This window comes from Pipistrellus hanaki, assembly GCF_964339955.1.
Source record: "Pipistrellus hanaki genome assembly, chromosome: 4".
Lineage (NCBI taxonomy): Eukaryota > Metazoa > Chordata > Mammalia > Chiroptera > Vespertilionidae > Pipistrellus > Pipistrellus hanaki.
This window is the reverse complement of record NC_140506.1, coordinates 80,357,900-80,383,930: the sequence shown is the minus strand read 5'-3', so window position 1 is coordinate 80,383,930 and position 26,031 is coordinate 80,357,900. Positions and strand designations below refer to the sequence as shown.

The window sequence follows — 26,031 nt, the reverse complement described above, 5'->3', positions numbered from 1 at the left end:
CTCTGGTTCTACTTTGTTCATCAGTTTATTTTGTTCAGTTGATTCCACGTGTAAGTGAAAACTATGGTATTTGTCTTTCTCTGACTGCCTTATTTTGCTTAGCATAATAATCTCCAGGTCCATCCACGCGGTTGCAGAGGGTAAGAGCTCCCTTAATAGGCCCCCTCTGGCTGCTATGATTGCTCTAATTCCAGCGGGGAGGGACAGAGATAGGAAGCCAGGGAGGATGCTGCCCAGGAGAGACAGCAGCAGCTGGAAGCTTCCAGTTTGGCTGGGGGGGGGGGGAGGGGGGGCGGGCGGGAAAGAGAGGGAGGGGAGAGGGGGTTGGGGAGGGAGGGAGGGAAGGAAGGGGAGGCTATAGAGAGCAAATAAATAATTAAATGATGACAAATAGTGATGAGTGCTGCAAAATAAAAAAATAAAAAAATGAACACAAACAGCATGCTATGGTTCCAGGAAAGAATGAAAAGGATCTCTCTGGCATTCTCATCTCTGTGATTTACTCAATAGTCTCCCGAGGCTGCTGATGCTTGAAATCCACATCCTACATCTTCATCTCCAGTTATTGTGTGTGTTGTCCTTTGGGTGGGTTTGGCCCAGGACCCAGAGCCACTTGGTCAGAGGGTGTCCGTTATTGTACTAGAGCCGAAGACGGGGATGAAGGGGCTGGGAGAGCAGGGGAAGAGAGGGCCTTTGAGCCTGTGGCTGAAAGAGGAGCTCAGGGAGGGCTTGGTGGTTAAGGGCAGGGCTAGGCCTGGTCTCTGCCACATCCCACCTGTGGGATCCTGAACACGTAACCTCATTCCTCTAAGCCTCTGTTTCCTCTCCTGGAAAAAGGTGTTCTCATTTGTTTGGTCTGCTCTCTGCTTCCTTCTCACAGGGGCAGTGATCTTTGTTTTGTCCACTGCTAATAGACAGCACCTAATAGAGTGTCTGGCACATGGTCAGTCCCAATAAATATTTTTACTTAATTAGTTTATTTTGTATTTTAACATTTTTATATAAGGCATAACTTTTATAAAGTACAGCAACCTTAAGCATCCAGCCAAATGAATTTTAAGTGTGTGCCTGTGCGTATGTGTGTGTACGTGTGTGTACGTGTGTGTGTGTGTGTGTGTGTGTGTGTAAAAACCATGTAACTATCACCAGGTCAAGTCATAGAACATTTCCAGCTCCACAGCAGGCTCCCTTGTACCCCTCCTCACAGTCACCATTATCCTGATTTTGATCAGCATCTATTAGTATTGCCTGTTCTTGAACTTCATTTAGATAGGATCATGGAAAATGTACTCTTGTGTGTGGCCTTTTTTGTGGGATACACTCATATTATTGCATGTGTTTGTAATTCGATCCTTTAAAACATTGCTGTGTATTAATCAATTGTGTTATTATGCCCCAAATGTATTCATCCTTTTGATTCTGATGGGCATTAGGCTGTTTCTAGTTTTTGGCTATTTGAGTAAAGCTGTTGTGAACATTTTTTTGTAGATGTCATTTGATGGACACCAGCATACCTTTCTCTTGGAAAGGAGTGGAATGGCTGTGCCACTGTGTAGTTGGATGCTTAGCTTTAGTAGAAATTGCCAAACTGTATTCCAAAGAGGTTGAACCAATCTACACTTCCACCAACAGAGTGGAAGTGAGAGTTTCAGTTGTTCCCCATCATGGCCAAAACTTGGCATTTCAATTCAGTTGTTCTGGTGTGCATGTAATAGTATTTCACTGAGTTCTTATTTGCCTTTCCCTGATGAGGAATGATGTTGAGCACCTTTTTTTTTTTTTTTTAATGTATTTTATTGATTTTTTACAGAGAGGAATGGAGAGAGATAGAGAGTTAGAAACATCGATGAGAGAGAATCATCGATCAGCTGCCTCCTGCACACCCCCACGGGGGATATGTCTGCAACCAAGGTACATGCCTTAGACCAGAATCGAACCTGGGACTTTTCAGTCCGCAGGCTGACGCTCTATCCACTGAGCCAAACCAGTTTCAGCTGTTGAGCACCTTTTCACATGCTTTTGCCGTGCCAGCACAGCCAAGGGTTTGGTGAGCTTGAGGGAGCGTGGTGAAGGATGAAGAAAAGACAGACAAAGAATAAGCTGGGTCTTGGTGGATCTCCTGGGCCTAGCTGAGACCACAGAGAAACGATCCTGAAGGCAAGCTGAGCCTTTATTTTATAGTCAGAGGGAAACAAGGGAGTGGTCACCATAGTTACAATGTTCTTGTGAGTTTCACTTGTTTTGGCAGCATTCGCTGCACCACCCACAGTCCATTAGCTACTCAGGAAGGATCTAGGGAGTGTCATAAAGTCAAGCTTAATTTTGCTAAGAGGCTGAGTCCTCTAAACTGGGACTTGTTTGTGGCTTTGCCAACTGGTCAGTTTGAGGCTTAACCCTATAGCCGCTCCCTACATATGCTTGCTCAGTTAATATTATATTTGTTAAAAGAATGAATTGCCTTAGCTGGGTAGCTCAGTTGGTTAGAGCATCGTTCCAATACATCAACATTGTGGGTTTGATCCTCCATCAAGGTACAGACAAGAATCAACCAATGAAATGCACACGTAAGTGGAGCAACAAACCTCTTGCTCTCCCTCTCGTCAATCATTACATAAAAAACTAAAAAGAATGAATGAATGAAGAGTTGGGATAAGGATGGAAAGAAAGCTGACCCTGCTCCATGCCCTCCCTGCTTAGAACCCACCAGTGGCCTCTTCATCGCTCTCGGAGCCAGGCTGAAACTCTTCCCTTGGATACAAGATCCGGCATGCTCTGGCCTTTTCTGATCCCTTCGGATTCTCTCTCTCTAGATTCCTGACACCCAACTCTCTTCAGGTTCCTCCAAGGATCTGCTCTGTCCTGCTTCATGATTTTCCCATAAGCTGTTTCCTTCAGCCTGGAACATAACCCAAGTCTCAGGAAATCAGACTCATCACCTGCATCTCAACTCAACATTTCTTCCTCAGGAAGCCTTCCCTGACTTCCACCACCCGCAGGCAGGACTCTCTTAGGCCCTCTTCCTCCAGCCTTTTCTGCCTAGCTTTTATCACAGCCGTAAGCACCCCTCCCTTTATGTGATTATTTGATTAACCTGTTCCCCTACCATAAAAAAGGCATTGAAACCCCCACAAGAAACCCCAACACTTTAAGCTCCATGGGAGCACCAACTTCGTCTTGTTTCTTAAGACCTGACGTGATGCTTCATAAGTGTTTGCTGAATGTAGAAATGTTAAAGCAACAGCACATGGAATATTACCACCTGAAATGAATTAACCCTTAAAAACTCACTCACCCTGAGGGGTCTCTGGGACAATAGAAAAATCATTGAAAATAACCTTCCCTCCATTCCTCCCTCCCTCCCTCACTAGTTCCGTTGGGGGCTGTCTTGTGTGCGCGCGCGTGTGTGAGATCGTGCCTGTTCGTGTGTGTGTGCATGTGCGTGCATATATATGTGTGTGTGCATGTGTGTGCCTGTGTGTGTGTGTGTGTGTGTGTGTGATGGAAACTACACATCAGTCAAGGGATTAAGGAGGAGAGGAGGGAAGAAAGGCATTGCTGGTGTCCCAGTGAAAGCCTAGACTCCTGGGCCCCAGCCCCAGCTCCTCTGTGACTGGCTGCCTCTGCATTAAATAGGTCTGAGACAATATGGCAGAATGATTGGCATTATAAATTCCTCCCTTCCTAACCAGTCTGCCTGGGTTCAAAGTCTGGTTTAGCCACTTCCTGTCTACATATCCCTGACAAATTTCTCTGCTTTGTTGAGCCTCAATTTCAACTACAAAATGGGGGTAATATGCCAAAACCGGTTTGGCTCAGTGGATAGAGGGTCAGCCTGCGGACTGAAAAGTCCTGGGTTTGATTCCGGTCAAGGGCATGTGCCTTGGTTGCGGGCACATTCCCAATGGGGGCTGTGCAGGAGGCAGCTGATCAATGTTTATCTCTCATCAATGTTTCTAACTCTACCCTTCTCCCTTCCTCTCTGTAAAAAATCAATAAAATATATTTTTAAAAAATGGGGATAATAAAAGTATTCACCTCATGGGGTTGTTGAGAGCATTACCCAACGCAACTCATGTTCACTGTTAAGAACACAGCCTCAGAACATTGCTAAGGACACAGTGACTGTGAATACTTATTAATTATTACTATGTGTGTAGACCTCAGTTTCTTTACCTCTGAAGTGAGGATCAATAGCTTGGTTATTTCCTGAGTGCTGCTCAACAAGGATGGATAAAATGCCAAAGTCCTTTGCACCCATGTGGGGACAAGAGCCTTTGGGGGCCCTCCCGCCATGAGTGCTCTGAATCAGACTGGTCATGGGTTTGAATCCCACTTCCAGCACTTGGCAGCTGTGTGACCTTGGGCAAATCACTTCCCCTCTCCGAGCTTCGGTTTCTCCCACAGATTCATCAATCTCCCACCTCCTCTATTTGTGTCAGCTCTGGAGGGTGGCTGCCTAGGTTAGCCTCCTGGCTCTAGAAAAGCCGCCCAACCTGACTGCTGCCCTTTTTCCCTTCTTTCCTGAAAGGGAAGTCACAATAAGGATCTTCTAGGATCACAACTAGGAAGTCACAAAAAGAAGATCCCATAAGAATGCAGTTCCAGGCTCTCAGAGGCTCAGTTGCGTTCTGTTTTGCTATTATAGTTGCTGTGGTCATCGTTATTACAGTAAGATTTGAAAACCCGTCGCCAGGTCTGAATGCAAAGATCCCGGCAGCAGCAGCACCGGAGGGTTAGCACACACCCTCCCAGGCCCGATGGGGATGGGGTGGGGATGGGATGGGGCCCCGGGGGCCAGGGGCGAGGCGGAGGGGCGCGGGTCCGACCTGCACGCGTGGCCCACGCTCTGCGGCTGCGAGAGGAGCCCGGCGCCCGGGGGGGCGGGGCCGCTGCATCCCCGTGACGCGCTGGCCAATCAGACGGCGTTGCGGCCCCGGCCCCCTCCCGGCCGCCTCCCGCCCTCGCCGCCGCCGCCAGCACCCGGGCCTGTTCGCCAGCCGCCCGCCGCCCGCCGCCCCACGCCCGCCGGTGCCCGCCGGTGCCCGCGTCGGCCGCATGGCGCTCAGCGGCTTCTGCAGCACCGATGGCTCCGACCCCTTCTGGGTACGTGTTCGCCGGCCGCCGGGGCCGCGTGGGGCGGCGGGAGGGAGGGAGGGTGGCCGGCCGGCGGGGAGGCCGGCTCCGGGAGACAGCGCCAGCCCGGGCGGTCGGGCCCCGCAGCCCCTGGGCACCGGCTGCCGCCCCGAGTGCCGGGTCCCCCGCTCTGCAGCCGGCCTCGGGGTCCCGCTCCCCGCTGGCCCGCGGCCGGCCCCGCCGGGAGTGCAACTAGCTGATGGGGGGAAACTTGGGGTGACTCAGTTCCTGGGGAGCAGGCGTGCGGAGGGACAGAGCGGGGAGGTTGCATGTTGCCCAGGTCGGGTTTGGGGTTGGGGGCTGGGGGAAAGATGAGGGGGGCAGAGCTTGGGGGAGGGGGTCGAAGGAGGGGGTCCTTCCTGCTTTGGGGTACCCTCTCTGATTAAAAATAACCTCCAGGGGAAGGGACGCCAGAGACAGAGGGCAGTAAAGGAGGTTGTCTTCCTGCTCCGAAGTTCCGCCGTCTTCTGGGTGGGTTGGGGTCCCCCTTTCACAAGGAATGCCCCGTTATCCGAGGGCTGAGCTGGGGAGGGGCTTCCTAGTGTTTGGTTGAGGTTTACCTCAGTTTTTAAAATTTTTTTATTTTATTTTTTGCATCCACATTACTCTCAGATGGTCACACCTTTTTGTCATCTTTGACTTTCTTTTGGCTTAATTACTCTGGTGGTGGGGAGGTGTCTTGGGGAACAAGGGAAGAATTGGGGAAACTTGGGGAACAGCCAGAAAGAAGGCAGGGCTCTCCCCCCTGCCATGTCTGGCCCGACGCTTGGCTAGGTTTGGGGTGCCAGTGAGGATGCCCAGGACCCTGGTACCGGTGGGCGTGCCATCGCACTCCTGTACAGCAGGCTCCTCTCGGTAGGACCTCCACCTGCTTCAACTTCAAGTTTTCTTCTGAGTGTTCAGCGCTGAGCCCGGCTGGGTTTCTCTCTCTGTGGTTTAATCCCAGTGTCTCCGACTTCAGCTTCCTTCTGATGCGATTTCCTCCTCTGTTCCAGGAGGGCACACCTCTGTTGCGCCACCTTGATTATTTGTAAAAACTATACACAGATTTGGACCGGATAGTTTTTCCTAAACTTCTGTTTAGGAATCAGAGATCAACATCCTGGGCTCTTAGGAGCTGGCGATTAGCATCCAAAAATACATTCTTGTTCTGTTTTGTGGTTCTTTTCTTGAAGGCTGCATTTGGAGTGTTGGAAAAGTCACTAGAAGACTTTATTCTTTTTTTTTTTTTTGGCAGGGGTATTATGTGGTAGAACAACCCAAACACACGTTGGCATGCCTCCCATGTTCAGGCCGGTGGGGTCAGGGCTGGGAACGGCGTTGTCTTTGGGGTGTTGGAGTGATTGGAGAGCAGGCCATTTTCAAAGGGAAACCTGTGGAGTCCTTGGTCCCTGTGCCAGTGATGACAGCAGTAATGATTTCTGCAAGGATGCCGGTGGGGATCTGATCTAGCGTTGCTGTGAATTCTGGAGTATTTCCTTGTTTCTTTTCCTAAATGACAGAGGAGGGGTGGGGCAGGTGGAATAGGCAGCCATAAGTTAGATTCTGCATCAGGATGTCGTTGATTGATGGCTAATGTGGTTTTCCAAAGTGCATGTGTTTGCGGATGCCCTCTGTGTATTTAGTTTAAGAAGCTCATCTGGAAAACCAGCTGGGTGTTTGCTCCTTGCAAGGACTTTTCGCTACAGAAATTGCCAAGTGACTGGCCTTCCCCTCTGCCAGGCCTTTCCTTTTCCCTCTGCCTCTCCTCCCTCTGGATACCGGGACTCACAGATACCCCAGTCTCTGGGGGGTGATCTGGAACCGGAGTTTGAGAGCAGACAGCGGAGGCCTAAGAACGTCCAGATAGCAGGAGAACCCAAATGTAACAGAAAGCAGGGAGCTTGTGTTTTCCTAGCGCGATATGCTCAAGGCCAGGAGCGGCTGGCCTCCCAGCTGTTAGATGACTGACTCTGCAACTCTGGGCAGGCCATGTTGCTTTTCTGTGTCTCAGTTTCCTCATCTGTGAAATGGGAGCAGGGGCCAGAAAGTCCCCACCTCCTAGGGTTGTGAAGACTAAATGAGTTCATCCGTAAAGTGGCTCAGCCTGTGCCCTGCACAGAGTCAAACAATGGTCATTCTTTTCCAAAGATGAAGGTTGTGTGTTTTGAGTTGTTTGTCCTTCCTTTGTACCCACTTTTTACTCAGGGGGTGGTGATGGGATTGGGTCACCACCCCTTCACTCAGGCCTGATTCCTCCCCTGATCAGGGACAGGTGTTGAGAAATCAAGGTGACCAGCCCAGGTAACACTCTTATCAGAGCCCTGTTCCTTATCCGAGTATGGAAATGGCCCATGCCGAGGGTTCCACTGACACACTGCCTTCGCTCAGGCAAATGCTCTGGGCTGGAAAAAGAGGAACTTCATTATCTCAATGGAAAATAGGGGCTGAGTTCCGCAGTTGGCTGCCTTTTTGCACTGGGGGTTCCTGGAGTGGGGTGGGGCTCGTAGGAGGGACTGCTCTTTGGTTGATGTTTGAATGATGGTTGGGAAAATGGGACTGGGCCTTTCCTTGTGAGTTAATTAAAATAATTTTTTTTTGTTTATTACTAGGTTGCATGGCCAGTATAGAAAAATTGCAAAATGTAGAAAAAAAAACATGCCCTAACCAGTTTGGCTCAGTGGATAGAGCATCGGCCTGCGGACTCAAAGGTCCCAGGTTCAGTTCTGGTCAAAGGAATGTACCTCAGTTGTGGGCACATACCCAGTTGGGAGTGTGCAAGAGGCAGCTGATCGATGTTTCCCTCACATCGATGTTTCTAACTCTCTATCCCTCTCCCTTCCGCTCTGTAAAAAATCAGTAAAATATATTTTAAAAATGTAGAAAAAACAAACCAGTAAGCAGTGTGGTGTGGTGACTCAGAGCGAGTACTTGAATGCCCTGGGTTCAAATCCTGACTCTGCAGCTTAACTGAGAGGCTGCCTTCCTCCATGCCTCAGTTTCCTCATGTGGAACATGGGAGTGATAACTTAGTACCAATCGAATAGTGGTCATTCGAAGGATAAACGAGCTTATTCTTGACATGAACCGAGAATGTTGCTGCTTGGTACACAGTTGGCACTCAGTCATTGTGAGTGGTCGACCCCAGTTCTCTAGTTAATATTTGGTCCTAGTGTTACTTGCTACAGAGATGCTCTGAGCCATCCATCCTTCAACTCAGGAAGCCCCTGCATATTCGATTTAGCTGCCAACAGGTGTGAAAAGGGGGATATCTTAGAAGCTGTTAGAAATTCCTTTTAGGATAAGGTCTGGCCCTGAATCAGTCTAATTCCTGCCTTCAGAGCTCCCCACGGCTTCACAGCAATCTATGAAAAGCCAACATTTTCTCCATCCTCCAAATACTTGGTTGGTTTTTCAGGCTCATTGCTTTGCTTTCCTCTCTCTTCCTCCTTTTTGTCCGCCCCTCCTTCCAGTATTCCCCCTCTCTCCCTTACGGACTGTTAGAGTTCAAAGGGACTCTGGAGCTTACGGGTCCCTTGAGTGCTTCACGCAGGTTGAATCTGAGGCCTGGAATGGCAGTGTGACAGGTAGCAAGGTAAACGGCTTTGGAAGCAGAAACGGGGAAGCTTGGAGAGGACGGTCCAGGTCGAGGCCTAATTCAGGGGACCTGGTTGCCCTTGGGCCTTGCAGAAGGAAGCCACAGCTGGCCTGTTTGGCATAGACCAGTGGTCGGCAAACTGCGGCTCGCGAGTCACATGCGGCTCTTTGGCCCTTTGAGTTTTTAGCAAAGGCCAGCTTAGGAGCACCCTGATTAAGTTAATAACAGTGTACCTACCTGTTTAAGTTTAAAAATTTGGCTCTCAAAAGAAATTTCTTTAAAAAAAAAATATATATATATATATTTTATTGATTTTTTACAGAGAGGAAGGGAGAGAGAGTTAGAAACATCCATGAGAGAGTGTCATCGATCATGCCCTTGACCGGAATCTAATCCGAGGCCCTTCAGTCCGCAGTCTGATGCTCTATCCACTGAGCCAAACCGGTTTCGGCTCTCAAAAGAAATTTCAATCGTTGTGCTGTTGATATTTGGCTCTGTTGACTAATCAGTTTGCCAACCACTGGCCTAGACTAACCAGGGGCCTGGACCAGCTTTCTAGTGAGAGTCTCAGGTTACATAGTCTTTGGACCATGGTGGTGGATGAAAAAATCTCTTTCTACTCTTGGACTCGGTTTTTAGGAATTAATATCTGCACCTGGGTATCTCCAGCTTACCCTGTCCCTCCCTTAGCCCTCCCATCTGAGTTAACGGCAGCCCCGTCTTCTGAGGCTCAAACCAGAAGCCTGTGTCATCCTTGTCTCCTCTTTTCCCCTCCCATCCCACATCTGACCTGTCAGCAGATCCTTCCCCACTCCAGCTCTGGCCGGAGCCACTGGCTTACTTCTGGATTTAAACATTGCCTCCTCGTGGTTCTCCCTGCTTCCCTTCTTGACCCTTCTAGTCAAGTTCCAAGCCAGCAGCCAGAGGGATCCTGTCCCCCTTCCGCTTAAAACCCTACACTACACCTGGCAGCGTCAGACTCATCATCTCTGACCTGTTGCCTGCTACTTCCCAGTCTCATTCCACGCCAGGCACACAGGCCACGAGCTGCCCCAGGGCCTTTGCACTGGCTGTTATCCCTGCCTGGAATGCTCCTTCACCTTTAATTCTGTGTTCAAATGCCACTCAGGCAGCCTTCCCTCTCCCCCACCCCAGTAGTCCCTGCTCTCAAACCCCCCAACCCATAGCACTTACTATTACCTAAGACACCAAATATTTTACTTTTTTTTCTTCTCAGGGCAAGAGTTTTTGCCTGTTTGTTTATGACCATAATCCCAGTGTCTAGAACAGTGCCAGGAACATGCTAGTAGTAGGTGCTCAGTAAACGGTTGAACGAATGAATGCCATTAAGTGCTGGAATGGCTTTTGAACTTGGTTGAAGCCTTTCTCCAGTGATCCCCAAGGATGAGTTACTCACCTGTCTCAAATGGATACTCGGGTAGACCGAGCCCTCCGGCTTCCACATTTCACTACCTATATTTTACCTGGCAAGGGTCAGACTGAGTCTCATCCATCTGTCTTGTCCCAGGACCTGGTGCCTCACCCAAAGGAGGTTTAACTCACATGTGAATTTTAGTGGCTGAGGTACCCGTTCCAAACTGGGGCTTAGATCTAGCCCACAAGAGTGCTGGATTGGCTTTATTTGAATCATGAATTAGTATACTTGCTCATAGTGACCGATTGTAAGATTTCACGGGAAAAAAATCTGGATTTCTGGCTTCTCTTAAAAAATCAGAAGACCTGAGAGCACGGGGCCTGCCTTCGTACACGGCGGTGGTCAGCTGGGTGGTTTCATTTGGCCGTAATCTCTGTTCCTTCAGTTCTGAGGTCCAGTCTCCATCGCCTTCCCTCACTGAGCTTTCTCACCTGGCTCCCTTCGCTCACTGAGGGAACCCACCTGGCACCAGGAGGTGTTTGAGTTGCCCTCCGCTGCCTCGGAGCCCAGCCTTTTGGTAAAGTGCCTGGGGCCCATCGGAATCGCTAGCTAGATGCAAACATCCTGGCTCCAGCACGGCCACGTCGTCGGAGGAATTTGAAACAAGAGTCCCGTCCAGCTTTTCTTACTAAATCTCAGTGCTCGTCCTAGCTGGTTTGGCTCAATGGATAGAGGTTGGCCTGCGGACTGAAGGGTCCCAGGTTCAATTCCCGCCAAGGACACATGCCTGAGTTGCGGGCACATCCCCATTTTGGGGTGTGCTGGAGGCAGCCAATCAGTGATTCTCTCTCATCATTGATGTTTCTATCTTTCTCTCTCCCTCTCCCTTCCTCTCTAAAATCAATAAAATATATAATATCTAAAAAAATAAATCTCAGTGGTCGGTGAAACTGTGGCCCATAAATACTTGCCTGGATATTTCGCAAACAAAACAAAAGGAAAAAAATAAGAAAATAAAGTGCTAATAAAGTGGGGGTGGATAATGGCAAGGGCTTGGACATCCCGAGGCGCGCACTTAGCCCGGCCTGGCATGGAAACTGGGCCAGTGTGTCTCTCCTGGTGGAGGTTGGAACCTGTTCTTCCCTCTCGGAGGCTGAGGGCTGAGGGCGGCCTCTGAGGAAGCCGGTCTGGGGGCGGTGGTAGGTGTGGAGCTCAGTTTCTCAGCCTCGGCGGGCGCTCTTGACGATTGGGGCCAGAACATTCTCTGTCGTGGGAGGCTGTGCCGAGCACTGTGGCAACACAGGTGTCTGCAGACATTGTCAGGTGTCCCCTGCATGGCCAAGTCGCACAGCCATGGGCGTGGAGGAATCCAGAGAAGAAATTTTGGGCGAGAGTTTGGCCCTCCTCCTTCCGTGTCCCTAGGAGTGTGGAGGCTGTTGGGCGGCGTGTATAATTGGCTTATTGGGGTTGCCTTGGAGAAGCTTAATGAGACGTTAAGGAGGTTAAACTCCCAATTAGCTGGAGAAGGAACCTGCAGCTGTTTTCATGCTGTTTGCCTCTTTCCACCGAGGGCTGCGTCCGTCGCCCTAATCCGTGCTGGCTCAGTCCCGAGGGTAGAAACTCCGATTTTTGAAGCTCTGCTCCTTCATCATAGGGGGACAGTTAAAAGTCGAGATTCTCCTTAAGTGTCTCCTTGGTTTAATTGTGGGTTCATCTTCTGCAGGATGTTGCCAAGTTCTGGAAAGGGGGTCTGGATGACTGGGGAGAGTGGCCCTAGGCCAGTGGTTGGCAAACTGCGGCTCGTTAGCCACATGCGGCTCTTTGGCCCTTTGAGTGTGGCTCTTCCACAAAAATATCATGGCCTGGGCGAGTCTATTTTGAAGAAGTGGCGTTAGAAGAAGTTTAAGTTTAGAAAATGTGGCTCTCCAAAGAAATTTCAATCGTTGTACTGTTGATATTTGGCTCTGTGGTCTGATGAGTTTGCTGAGCACTGCCCTAGCTGGTTTGGCTCAGTGGATAGAACATCGGCCTGCAGACTGAAGGGTCCCAGAGTCGATTCTGGTCAAGGGAACATGCCTGGGTTATAGGCTCAATCCCCAGTAGGGGGCATGCAGGAGGCAGCCAATCAATGATTCTCTCCAGTAGGAGGTGTGCAGGAGGTAGTTGATAAATGATTCTCCTCATTGATGTTTCTATTTCTTTCGCTCTCCCTTCCTCTCTGAAATCAATAAAAATATATTTTAAAAAAAGAAGAAAAAAGAAGAGGAAAAATATCCTCATTTTTTGGGTGAGGATTAAAAAAATGGATGAAGCACTGATAAAATGGCTTGTGGTAATAAAAGGGGCTCGGAAAGTCCGAGAAGGAAGCTTACCTCAGCTTGGAGAGAAAATGGAGCAAGATTTGGAACCCCAAGAAAAACATGGGCTTCTGATCCATTTATGCTTGAATGAATCTCGGGGTTTTAAAGTTAAATGAAGTTAAAAACTTTTTTTTTATGATCTCATGGGTTTCAGAACCTTAGCTGAAACTCTTCAGGGTCAGACCCAAGGCTTTTCATGACCTGTTAAGATGATGAGATAATCTCTCGCTCTCTCGCTCTCTCTCTCTCTGGCTTTCTTAGGTGATTAAGGTGACCTTCTATACAAAGATTGCTAGAAATCTCTTCTTTTAAAATCAGCCGTTGAATTGATCTGGCTGATTGTATGAGGAAGGTCTCGTGTGGTAACATTTTTGATTGTGCCATTGCTTCTAAAAAGGTGAAGAGTCTAGAAGAATATAAAAGGAAAGTAAAACTTTCGGTGCTTCCCCTCCCTGCACTCTGTTCCCAGAAGCAGCCATTGATGATAGTTTCAAAGGGCGTCCTTCTAGAAAAATTCTAAGCCTATGCAAATATGTATGAAGGACTGAGGGGGAGAATGCACATCTCTTTCCCCTCCCTAAATGAGTTCACATTCTGAATCATGTTCTGTATTTTACTTCCTTCACTTAAAAACCAACCATGAGCCTGGCTGCTGTGACTCAGTTGGGCATCATCCTGGGCACAAACCCAGGTGGCAGGTTCAGTCCCCGGTCGGGGGTTCATGTAGGAGGCAGCGGATTGATGTTTCTCTCTCATCGATGTTTCTCTTTCTCACTCTACCTCTCCCTTGCCCTCTCTCTAAAATCAATAAAAACACGCTTTAAAAAGTACCAATGATGATTTTCTTTCCACGTTAGGTCCACGCAAATAGAAAGGAAAAGGAAATAGCACTGCTTTTTCATTGAATTTATTGGGGTGACATCGGTTAATAATTTAGGTTTCAGAAGTACCATTCTATAATACATCATCTGTGTATTGTATCCTGTGTTCACCATCCCCAGTCAAGCCTACTTCCATCACTGTTTATCCTCCCTTTACCCTCTTCTACCACTATTTTATATTCTCTCTGATAATCACCATACTGTTGTCTATGAGTTCTTTTTGCCCTTAATCCTTTCATCTTTTCACCCAGCCCCCTACCCTCTGACAGCTGTCAGTCTGATCTCTGTATCTATAAGTCTGTTTCTATTTTGTTTGTTAATTTTGTTCATTAGATTCTACATATGAGTGAAATCATGTATTTGTCTTTCTCTGACTGGCTTATTTCACTTAGCATAACTCTCTCCATGTCCACCCATGCTGTTGCAAAAGGTAAGATTTCCTTCTTTTTTATGGCCAAGTAGTGATCTATTGTGTAAATGTACCAGAGATTTTTTTATTCACTCCTCTATTGATGGGCGCTTGGGCTGCTTCCAAATCTTAGCCATTGTAAATAATGCTGCAGTGAACATAGGGGTGCATATATTCTTTTGAATTAGAGTTTCAGGTTTCTTTGGATATGTCCCCAGAAGTGGAATCGCCGGGTCATAAAGCAGTTCCATTTAAAATTTTTGCGGTAACTCCAAACTGCTTGCCAGAGTGGCTGCACCAACCTGCATTCCCACCAACAAAACAACACTTCTTTACAGGCCACACCTCCTGCTATATGACTGAGCCGTATATTCCTCCAACCCCCTCTTGGCCATTGTTGGGGTCAGTTCCAGGTTTGTGGCATGATGAATAGTGCTGCCTGGCCCATCCCTGAGCACTCACATTTGCACATGGATGTAAATAGATGCAAACAGATGCCGAATAAACTCCCCTGAGAGAAACTGCTGGGTGCAGGGATGGATGCATACTGAAACTTGATGGTGCTAATTGCCAGGTGGCTGCCATAGTTGATACTCCCACTGATGGGCCGACCCACCAGCATTGATTAAGCAGTTGTTGTGTTCCTGGCATTTGAGAGCATTGAGCAAGCTGGGGATAGGCCAGGCTCCCCTTGCTTCCCCGGATAATGAGGAGGGCTAAGCCTTACATTCCAAGGGGTTCAGTCCAGAGAGCTTGGCTTTGTTCCAATTTTAAAAAGATATGTTCTGCCCTAGCCGGTTTGGGATAGAGCGTCAGCCTGTGGCCTGGAGGGTCCCAGATTCTATTCCGGTCAAGGGCACCATCCCCAGGGTTGTAGGCTCCATCCCTAGTAGCGGGGGCATGCAGGAGGCAGCCGATCAGTGATTCTCTCTCATCATTGATGTTTCTATCTCTCCCTCTCCTTCCCTCTCCTCTCTGAAATCAATAAAAATATAAAAATAAAAAGATATGTTCAGAAACTGATGAGACAGTATAACAACATAATCCCAGTGTGCTAATGCAACTCTGATTTAATTTTTACACCAATTTTCCAGTTTAATTAGTTTTCTAATTACAAAATAACATATTTACTTATTTTTAAAAATATGTTTTTATTGATTTCAGAGAGGGGAGGGGAGAGGGAAACAGAAACTCCAATGAGAGGGAAACAATGATCGGCTGCCACCTGCACGCCCCCTACTGGGGATTGAGCCTGGGACCAGGACATGGAACTGGCAACCTCCCGGTGCATGGGACATTGCTCAACCAACTAAGCCACAATGGCCAGGCAATGTGGCGATTTAAAAAATATGTTTATTGTTATTGATTTCAGAGAGACAGGGAGAGGGAGAGGCAGAGAGAGAGAGAGAGAGAAACATTAACGATGAGAGAGAATCATTGATGAGCTGCCTCCTGTATATCCCCTATTGGGGATTGAGCCTGCAACCTGGGCATGTGTCCTGGCCAGTAATTGAATTGTGACCTCCTGGTTCATAGGTTGATGCTCAACCACTGAGTCACATTGGCTGGGCGATAGATATATTTAAATAGTTAACAAGCTACTCTCTTGAGTTACCTGATAACCAAGATATTCCTCTAATCTTTATAAAAACATTTATAAACATAAATAATATGTTTAAAATAAATGGGTTCTGTTATAATTATTGCTTTTTATTTTTACTTAACATACAATACATGGCAATGCAAAGATTCTCTAGTTTTTTATAGCAGTTAAACATTTCAGTTTACAGATTTGGCATAATTCATCAATTTCTCTACTAATAACCATTGCTTGCATTCACTTTCCATTTTTTTGTTCCTGTCAACAGTCATCCAATAAATGTCATTTTTATATTTAATAGGTCTTGGGTGGCTATTTTCCATAAAGGTTGTAGCAGGTCCATTTCCAGTGACAGTGAATGGGAATTTGCATTTCTCTACCTCCTTCACAACCCTAGATATGGCTGAATTATGTTAATTTGATGAATATAAATTATTCTCATCTATTTCCCTTAGAAGGTAGAAGCTGAGAGTCCTTTCTGTACATCCTTATAATGGCTTGTCCTTTTCCTGTTGTTGTGCGGGACTCTTGAGGTATTGGGAATCGTGTCTGTCATGTGTGTTGCAAATACTTTGTCATAAGCTGTTTTTGGTCTGTTGATCTTGTTAACGTCCAGCTCCTGTCCAGATTTGTATGTTGTTTTGCAGGGCTGCACTAATAGCTTGCCTGCCATTTTCTATCTTGCATTTTTCATTTATAGTTGTGAGAATTTTCTCGTGCTCCTATATAACTTTTAAAATTATACCTTTAAAAGTCCAAGTAACAGTTCCTGGTATATTGGTGAACTATAATTTACATAATCGCTACCTTTGGTTTGACGTTTAGTTTGCAGTACTCCCTCCCTCCTCCCTTTTAAAGAAACGTTAAAATCTTTTTTTACATCGTTTTTAAAATCATTAACATTTAAAAAATATATATATTTTATTGATTTTTCACAGAGAGGAAGAGAGGGATAGAGTCAGAAACATTGATGAGGGAGAATCATCAATCAGCTGCCTCTTGCACACCCCCTACTGGGGATGTGCCCGCAACCAAGGTACATGCCCTTGACCGGAATCGAACCTGGGACCTTTCAGTCCTCAGGCCGACGCTCTATCCACTGAGCCAAATGGGTTTCGGCATTAACATTTTTAAAAAAGCAAACATTGTAACGAATATCATATGTATAGTGTCTGTTGACTTATTTCTTAGGACATATTCTCAGGAATGGAGTATCTCAGAACATTTGAAAAGGTTTTGCTCTAGCTATAGCCTTGTCTTTTTAAGTTTTTAACGTTTTTATTGAATTTTAGAGAGAGAGGAAGGGCGAGAGAAAAACATTGACCGGCTGCCTCCTGCAGGCTCCCTACTAGGGATGGAGCCCCCAACCTGGGCATGCACCCTGACTGGGAGTTGAACCATCAGCCTTTCAGTGCATAGAATGATGCCCAAGCAGTTGAGCCACACTGGCCAGGATATCCTTATTTTTAAAAAGGTTGGCTCCGTTCACCATTCCAGCAGGGGCTAAGGATGCACATTGTAATTGTTGTTGTTATTAAGAGCAGGTGATAGATGCATATAAGTGACAGTGTCTTCTCCAGTCCCTCCAGGCAGTCTTGCAGGGCCGGAGACCAGGGGCCCAGGGGAAAGTTGGAGCTGCTGGGTGCTGGGAAAGTGACTGGTAGTTGCATTTGGTTAGATTATCTGGGAGCCTTGGATAAGGCTTCTTCCTAAAGATCATTAACTCTAACCCAGGGTTGAGGAACAAAGACTCCTGTAGATTAGAATCTCCGTGGGGTCTAGGTGGGCCCTTTCACACCTGGTGCTGGAGGCAGGGCCAGCCCACTCCAGCTGGCTTGCCTACTCGGTGGGGGAGGGCTTGGAGACAAGGCTCAATCCTGGGTCAGAGGATGTAGTGGGGAAGGATGAGCATTGGGGCCTGTGGCATGCAGACCCTCCGATGAGAAGTTAGAGCTCAAAGAAAGCCAGAGGTGTCAGTCAAGGGGCCAGAAGCTGGCATGGTTCAGTGGTTGAGCATCGACTTATGAAATAGGAGGTCATGGTTTGATTCCTGGTTAGGGCCCATGCCCGGATTGTGGGCTCAATCCTCAGTGTGGGGCATGCAGAAGGCAGCAGATCAATGATTCTTTCTCATCATTGATGTTTTCTCTCTCTCTCTCTCTCTCTTTCCCTTCCTCTCTGAAATCAATAATATAAATATGACATTAAGAAAAACAAAACTGGTTTGGCTCAGTGGCTAGAGCATCGGCCTGTGGACTGATAGGTCCCAGCTTCGATTCCAGTTAGGGGCATGTAGCTTGTTTGTGGGCACATCCCCAGTGTGTGTGTGTGTGTGTGTGTGTGCAGGAGGCAGCTGATCGATGTTTCTCTCTCCTTGATGTTTCTGACTATCTATCCCTCTCTCTCCCTCTCTGTAAAAAATAAATAAAATATATATTTTTTTTAAAAAAAGAGGCCAAATTCAGGAGCTTGGGTTGAAAATTGTTCCGGCGACCTTGGGCCACTCACTTAACTTCTGGGAGTGCCGTTTCCTCACCGATAAGATGGGGATCATGATCCTGCTGCCTGTCTCACAGAGCTGTGAGGAAGAGGAGGCTTAGCCAAGCTCAGCAGGCACCAGCTGTGGTTACGGAGGAAGGGGCTGCCCAGTAAGGGAGATGGAGGGAGGACAGCCGAGTGGGGAGCTCTGCTGTGGCACCTCGCTTCTAGTGTACCATCTCCGTTCAGCCTCTGGGCCCCTGCAGGCCTAGGCAAGACTGGGAGGGGCCCACCCTGAGCCCAGGGGTTCAGACACCGTCCCAGCACCCGAGACAATTCAGGGGAACTCGCCCAGTTGTTATAGGGTGTTGGTAGGGTGCCCGGGTCTGGGCGAGACACGCCAGGGTGTCGGCTGTCAGCTCTGAAGCTGGGCTGAAGAGTGGGAAATCCCTTCCGCAGACTCTCTTTGTAGTTGGGGATTAAGGAGACTTGGTTAAGTACCTACATCGATGGCAGGTGAGCATGTGAGCGCAGGTGGGCGAGGACAACTGTGAGAGCTGCTGACGGTTACATACCTGGGAAGTTACTGCAAACGGGGTAGTCACTGAGTTACTTAAAGGGATTTTTTTCTTTTATTCTCTTCTTTAACATTATAAACGTTTTCCTAATGACACTCATCTGGAGGTAATCTCAGTTGGCAGGCTGGGATTTTCATTTTCAGTCTCTCTTCTTGATGTAATGATGTAATTTTAAAAATGAGAATGGGATCCGAGGAAAGCATACTTATTTACTGGTTTTCATTGACTAGTGCTTGTTGGCTATGGCCCATCTGGAATGAACAGGTATTTACTTGAAGATGAAACGCCAGCATGAGCCTAATTAAGTAATTTGCTAATAATTGTTCCCTCTGGAGGCGGTTGGTGGTAGTCTTGTTTTTTAACTTCTGTGCACAAAAGGGTCTGGGGGGGAGGGGGAATGAGGCTCGAGTGGGGGGGGGGGAACAGGGCGGGGTGGGAGGGGCATGTCTTCTACCCTCCTAGATGCCCCTTGTAGGAGATGGACCCTCTGAGGGTCAAGTTGTATTGTAGACAGAGCCCTCACCCATGGGCCCCATGGCCTGGCCCCATTCTCAACAATGTCTGAGAATCCCCTGATTATCCTTGCCCTGGGCTTGACCACCTCTAGCTGTAAGGGAGGAAGGGAAAGTTAGCATTGTTTTATGATTCTTTTTTTTTTTCCTAAATATATTTTATTGATTTTTTACACAGAGGAATAGAGAGTTAGAAACATCGATGAGAGAGAATCATCGATCAGCTGCCTCTTGCACACCCCCTACTGGGGATGTGCCCACAACCAAGGTACATGCCCTTGACCGGGATCGAACCTGGGACCTTCCAGTCCGCAGACCGATGCTCTACCACTGAGCCAAACCGGTTTCGGCTGTTTTATGATTTTTTAGCTGAAGGGAGTAGAGAAAGGGCGGTTGAGGAAGCCAGCCAAAGTGTCTGGCCACACAGTTACTATGCAATACTTTCCTCTAAATCAGTTCACACACACACACACACACACACACACACACAAAACACACATAAAAATATCCCAAAGGAAGTTACCTATCGCTTTAGATACCCATGAAGTCACAGTTCGGTCACATTTGTGTATTTACCTAATAGCATAGACCTGTGGTTCTCAACTCCAGGCGATTTTGCTCCCATTGCTCAACATTGGGAAACATTTTTGGTTGTCACAGCTGGAGGGCGGGTGCTCCTGGTATCAGTGGAGTAGAGGCCAGGGCTGCTGCTAATATACAGTGCTACACCACAATGCACGGAGCAGCTTCCACGCCCCCCTCCCCCCCACTCCCCTCTAGTAACAGAATTATTGGTTCCAAATGTCAGTAGAGCTGAGGTTGGGATACTCTTATGTGCTGTCATGTGCTGGTCATACTTTCTGCTTTCTCCTGGTGACTGTAGATCAGTAACACTTAACATCTGTCGCTGCTTATTGGTTTTCAGATATATCAGCTCTCCAGTCAACTTGTAGTTAACATGTGGATGTGATTTCAGGATACCCTTGCTCCTTGAATACTTTCTAGGAAATGGGGAGAAAGGAGCTTATGGACCCTGGAGCTGAAGTGGTTGACACAATAACCGTTTTGCCAGGCAAATCCTACCCACGTGCCTGTTTTGGAAAAAAGACTGTGCTGCAGAGAGCATCTCTCTGGGGCCAGGCAGACACCATGGCCTCGTGCTGATCGCGCACTCTGAAAGGGCTGTCCTTTGCCGAGTAGGAGTTGTATTGCCCGGCAAAAACAACCCGGCCTGGGAAGGAACGGCGGAGGCCAGACGGCAGCTGGCAGGCGGAGGCGTTGGCTCAGGCTGCTGGCGGGTTTGCCTGCGCTGGCCTGGTCAGGTCGCCTGACAGTTACACTCGCCCCTCCATTCAGGCTAATTGACTTGTGGAGCCGAAGCGAGGAGGTGAGGCCAGAGAGGCCGTTGCCTCTCTCTTTGGGCACTTGTCATTTTCCCTTCCTGATTGTGGCAGCTTAGGGAAAAAGCCTCTTGCCATTCCTTCCCGGATTAGAAAGGAGGCCAGATGGTTGCTAGAGGCACACCACATGTCCCCGCGTCCAAGTTGTGACGTGCACCTCAATTTCGGAGATGCGATGCTATGGAAATGGCCCGCAGAGACTGTCTGATGCACTAATTATGAGAAACAAACTGATATCTGATAGATCTTCCCTTCCTCCAACTGATGGACAGACATAAACTCTACCTGCAGCCGGACATTCCTGAGCACTGAACCACCAGTCAGCACCTGCCAAATACTCTTAAGTCCCCGATTCCTAAGTCCCTAGGTTTCTAATCATAGGCCTTACATGGAACCACCAATCAGCGTGTGCTGAGTACCTTAAGCCCCGTCCCCCCTTCTTTCCTCCCCTTAAAGGTGCTTGTACCCCGGCCCTCTTCCGCGCTCTCTCTGGACGCAACCGGCAGTGGTACTTTTCTCTTCAATAAAGCCTGTGTCCCGCCCCACGCTATTTCTTCTTTCAATATCAAAAGTAGTAAGATGGGAAGAAACAGAGGTCTTAGAATCAGCGCAATATGATAATGGCTTCCACTTCCCTGCTCTCTCCTTCCCGTGGCTGTATGTTAATTCTTTCACTGTGGTAAGTTTGATGCTAAGTGCTGGGGACACGTGGCTCCCTCTGCTGATGCGTTCCCCTGTATATCTCCCCAACTGTGGCCTCCATGACACAGGAAGGCCTCCAGGAGGAAGCGGAGGTAGAGGAAGTGCTGGACGGCGGTGGAGATCTGGGTTGGCCCCTGCGTTAGCCACGCGGAACTCCTGGTCCCCTGGGTGACGGTCTCCTTGGCTCAGGTCAGGAAGCCTCTTCGTTCTGTGCCTCAGTGTCCACATCTGCACAGTGGAGAACGGTGATGGCACCTGCCTCCTCATGGGTTTGTTTTAGGGTTTAGACAAGTTGGCATCTGTGCCTGGCGCTGTTTAAGGATTCGTTATGATGGTATCTAACCCTCTCCAGAGAAATAAAGACATGCCCTTCTACTTCAACCTTAAGTACCACCTGTTTCTTTGATTTGGGCTCTCCCTCAGCCCCCAACCCTTTGCCAGTGCTGGTCAGAGAGGGTATCTTTGCTTCAGCATTTGGTCGGCTTTCACCGGAGCCCTAAGTGGCAGTGCCTGCCGTCTGTCCCGATGGCCTCCCCACTCCGGTTCGTGACAGTGGGGTCATTTTCTGGGGAATCCCCTGCCCCCGCTGGCTGAGCTCTTGCGTGCCTCAGAGCTTCCCAGTTTTCCTGTGGATGGCCAAGCATGTGCACATTGCTCCTTTCCTTGCTATTTTAGTTATTTCCTCTGGACCTTTGCCCATCGCTAGGGTTTCAGGGTCAAAGGAGAGGGGATGGCTCCGGCTGGGTCGGCTCAGCTCAGTTGGTTGGAATGTCATCCCGTACATTCCAAAAGGTTGCAGGTTCAATCAGGTGGCATGTTTCTTCCTCACATCAATGTTCGTCCCTCCCTCCCTCTTTCCCTTCCTCCCTCTAAAATTATAAGCATACCCTAGGGTGAGGGAGAAAAAAGGCGAGGGGATGGAGTCCTGGCTTTTCTCTGCACGGTTCTGGGGTTGCTCTATTTTTAGTTAGATTTTTTCACCCCTCCTTTCATTTGTTGAAAAGTGTTAATGAACATGTGGATGCAGGTGAATTAAAAGGATGTGGTCCTGCTTTGGGGAGATTACAGGTAGGAGGGAGAGAGAGACATTTAAATCTCAACAGGGAAGGACATAGTTGATGGTGTAGACTTCCAGAAAATTTTCTGAGTGCCACAGACTGTTCTGAATTCATTGTATAATAAGTGCGAATGGCTTCGTCCCAACAACATGGGGTAGGGACTGTGATCACTCCCAACCTATGGGTGAGGAAGCAGGCAGAGAATGGTGAAGTCACCCAGTTAGTAAATGGCAGAGCCAGATGCAAACCCAGGCTGTCTGGCTCCGGAGTCTGCCTTATAAACAAACATCTGGGTGCTGAAGGAAATACACAGGTTTCGGACCTGGTGAATAACGGGGGAGAGGGGAACTTGTGACAAATGAGAGGACACTCCCCAGTTGGTGTTTCTGGCAACCCTGGAAGACTGAGAAGGAGGTTGCCAGGCTAAGGGCATTCTAGGGCCAGAACAGCTAGTCGAGGCCCCGAGGTGGAAAAAAATTGGGTGTCTGAAGATCAGTGGGGAGAACATTGCATCTAGAGCACCAGGGGCTGGGGGAGAGGGTTGTGGCTGATTTAGTAATAACTATCTATATATTAAAAGCCTAAGCGACCGTTATGACCAAACAACCGGAACAACCAGTCCACCAGTCACTATGTCGCGCACTGACCACCAGGGGTGCAGGCGTTCGACACAGGATCTGCCCCCTGGTGGTCAGTGAGCTCCCACAGCCAACCTCCCACGGCCCCTCCCCTCCTTCCTCTGGCCAGTTGGCCCCCAGATAGGCCTCTTTTGCCAGTTAGGCCAAGGGACCCCACCCATGCACGAATTTGTGCACCGGGCCTCTAGTCTATATATCCCTAATATGCAAGTAGACCGAACGGTGGAACAGCTGAACTATAGGTCGTTATGATGTGCGCTGAACACCAGGGGACACATGTGGAACATGGCGGGTGTTAGCAGTAGGCAGCAGAGAGCCTCTGGTGGTTCCTGAAAATTCCACGGTCCCACCTGGTGCCTGGCGCCAGCCCCTATCTCTTGGTGCTGTTAGTGGGTGTGAGTGGTGGCTGTAGCCCTGATCACCTCTCAGGGCTTCTCTACCTCCCCCTGCTCCTGAGGGGCAATCAGGGCCGGCAGTCGCCACTCACACACACTGCTGGCACCAGTCCCACTTGCACCTGCTGCCGGTGCTGGAGACACCGCTTGTGCCCTGCGCTGACCCCGATTGCCCCAGCCTGAGGTGGAGTGATTTCCTCAAGGCCACACAATCAGGAAGTGATGGTACAGTGCCCTCGACCGCTGGTGACTGGTGGTTCCTTCTTCAGTACCGCCTGCTCCTGGCCCATCTCAATTGGATGCTGCCTGACAAGAATGGGAGAACAGTGCTCTCCCACTGGAGTAGAGGCACCTCGGGGTCAGGAGACAGCCAGCTGGGATGCTTCTGGGATAGAAGGCTCTGGGGCAGGCTTATGGATGCCTCTGGGGAAGGTTGGAACATGCTAGTGGCTTCCCCAGCTTCCTGTTCTCCGCTTTCTGTTCAAAAGAGGGGCGTGAGAAGAGTAAGCCAGAAACTCCCTTTCGGTTTCACAGTCCCTTGGAGCTTTTGCAGCATGTGGATGTTGCAGCATTTTCCCGGTGAGAATCGTAAGTGAACCAACATTGACTTTTGCTTTGTTCTGGCCCTGGCCTGCCTTCGAGCTCCGGTTGTCACCCCATTTCCCCTTGGCCCTTTATTCCATTTCTGGAGGTGCTCACACACTGTGTGCAGGGACTGACGTGGATCCTGCTGTGTGCTCCTCTCAGGACACCGTTCCCTCCTGTCTCCACATGGGCACATCCTGGCATCTTGGTCTTCCTTAGATGCTACCTGCTTTGAGACGCATTCTCTGAGCTCCCCAGGGGAAACAACAGTAACACTGACTTCCACTCAGAGCGGCTGCCGGGTGCCCATCTGTCTTCTCATGCATGACCTTCCCCGATTTCCCCAGGGAGGCCGGACCTGCGGTAGTGAGCCAGCCAGGCAGCCTTCATTGACATCTCTCTCTGTCACTCCCAGGCTGTGCCACCTTGGGCAGCTTGCTATACCTCTCTGTGCCTCAGTTGCTTCCTTTGCAATAGTACCCACTTCAAAGGGTTGGGGTGAAGATGAAGTAACTTGTGGCTGTAACCTTCATGATGACTCTGGGGAACGGATTATTGTCCTTGCTGAGAGGTGAGGAAACTGAGTTTCTTCGCCTTGGCACTGTGAATTAACCCCTCTCCTCTGGTCATTTATGTGGCACATAACGCTTTAAAATTTTTTTGTGATAGCCAGTTACTCACCCATCCGACTAAGCCTCTTGAGTGCCTTTGGAGGCCTGCTTTGTAACAAGAGTTGAACCAAAAACATCTCTTGGTTTAGCTCTTGTTACAAAGCAGGCCTCAGTAAATGTGTTGAATGAATGGATGGCAGGTCGACGGGTCTTTAGGGTCACTAGGTATGGGTGGCTGGATTGGGGCAGATGAATAAACTGTTGAGGTCTCAACCAGGATGATTGTGCCCCCCAGGCGGCATTGACAGTGTCTAGACATATTTTTGTTGTCATGACTTGTGGGGAGAATGTTAGTGGCATGTAGGAGGTAGAGGCCAGGGATGCTACAGACATGTCACCATGCACAGAATAGAGAATTATCAGGCCCCGAATGTCAGTAGTGCCAACAGTGAGAAACCTTGGGTGAAGGGGACATCTATCTAGTTACAAGGAACATAGTAATGGGAAAAGACATCACATTTAAATGTGTTTTTTTTTAAACAGATGCAAATATGTCCTTTCTAGATGATGTACCTCTTACTGAATTGATGAAATGGGGTCTTTGTGTATTTATTAATTTTTTTGGACCAGGTACTTACGACAGCCTATGTAAGGTGAAAATTGCACGCAGTCACAATGATCCTGGGTCTTATTCATCTTGTTGTAACAGCTTTATTGAGATATATTTCACGTTCCATATAATTCACTTACTGAGAGTGTACCATTTGGCAGCTTTGCTATAGAGTTGTACATCCGTCACCATAATTTTGGAACATTTCCATCACCCCACTTAATCATCTTTGTGCTCTTTTTTTGTTTTTAATTTGTTATTGATTTTTTTTTTTTCTTTTAGAGAAAAAGCGAGAGGGAGAGAGATAGAAACAAGGATGAGAGCCGAAACCGGTTTGGCTCAGTGGATAGAGCGTTGGACTGAAAGGTCCTGGGTTCGATTCCAATCAAGGGCATGTACATTGGTTGTGGGCACATTCCCAGTAGGGGTGTGCAGGAGGCAGCTGATGGATGTTTCTAGCTCTCTATCCCTCTCCTTTCCTCTCTGTAAAAAATCAATAAAATATATTTAAAAGAAAAAGAAACAAGGATGAGAAACACCAATTGGCTGCCTCCTGTGAGCCCCTACAGGCGATGGAGCCTGCAGCCTGGGCATGTGCCCTGACCCGGAAATGAATCAGGGACCTCTTGGTGCATGAGATGATGCTTAACCAACTGAGCCACACTTGCTGAGACATCTCTGTGTTCTTAAGATCTGGTGGGGTGTGTGCCTGGTGTGGTGACCACAGATGTTGGCTGCATCCAGTTTACAGTTTGCTGAGACTCACTCTGGCCTCTCCTAGATCTCACAGGCACTTCCTGAGTACCACCACGTGCCAGGAGCTGCAGCGAGTGGGAAGCAGAACGTGGCGGGGCGAAACCTGGGCACTCACTGCCCTGCTGGAACTGACACTGGGGAGAGAGCTAGACACAGAACATGTCATGTGTAAAATAAATGGCACCAGATTGAGTCATATGAGATTGTTAGCGCCCAAAGATTTTGGACCTGTCTCTGGGGTTGGCAGACTTTTAATGTAAAGGGCCAAGTGGTAAATACTGTGAGCTTTGCAGGCCAATAGGTAACATGGAGTGACTGACTGCCCTTGGCATTGGGCAAATAGTCTGTTTTACATTTTACATCCCTACTTTGG

At 48.5% G+C, this 26,031-nt stretch overlaps 1 protein-coding gene across 2 annotated transcripts in view; it reads left to right on the top strand.

The window, feature by feature from the left end:
- The first annotated feature begins 4,945 nt into the window (after window positions 1-4,945).
- Window positions 4,946-26,031, top strand: part of ABCC1 (ATP binding cassette subfamily C member 1 (ABCC1 blood group)) — a 140,355-nt gene continuing 119,269 nt past the window's right edge. The window contains exon 1 of one of the 2 annotated variants that reach the window (XM_084881083.1): window positions 4,946-5,103. In XM_084881083.1, the coding sequence (XP_084737209.1) occupies window positions 5,056-5,103 (48 nt within the window). In that variant the 5' untranslated portion in view covers window positions 4,946-5,055. The remainder of the gene's footprint in view (window positions 5,104-26,031) is intronic. The other variant, XM_084881082.1, reaches the window with a different exon arrangement.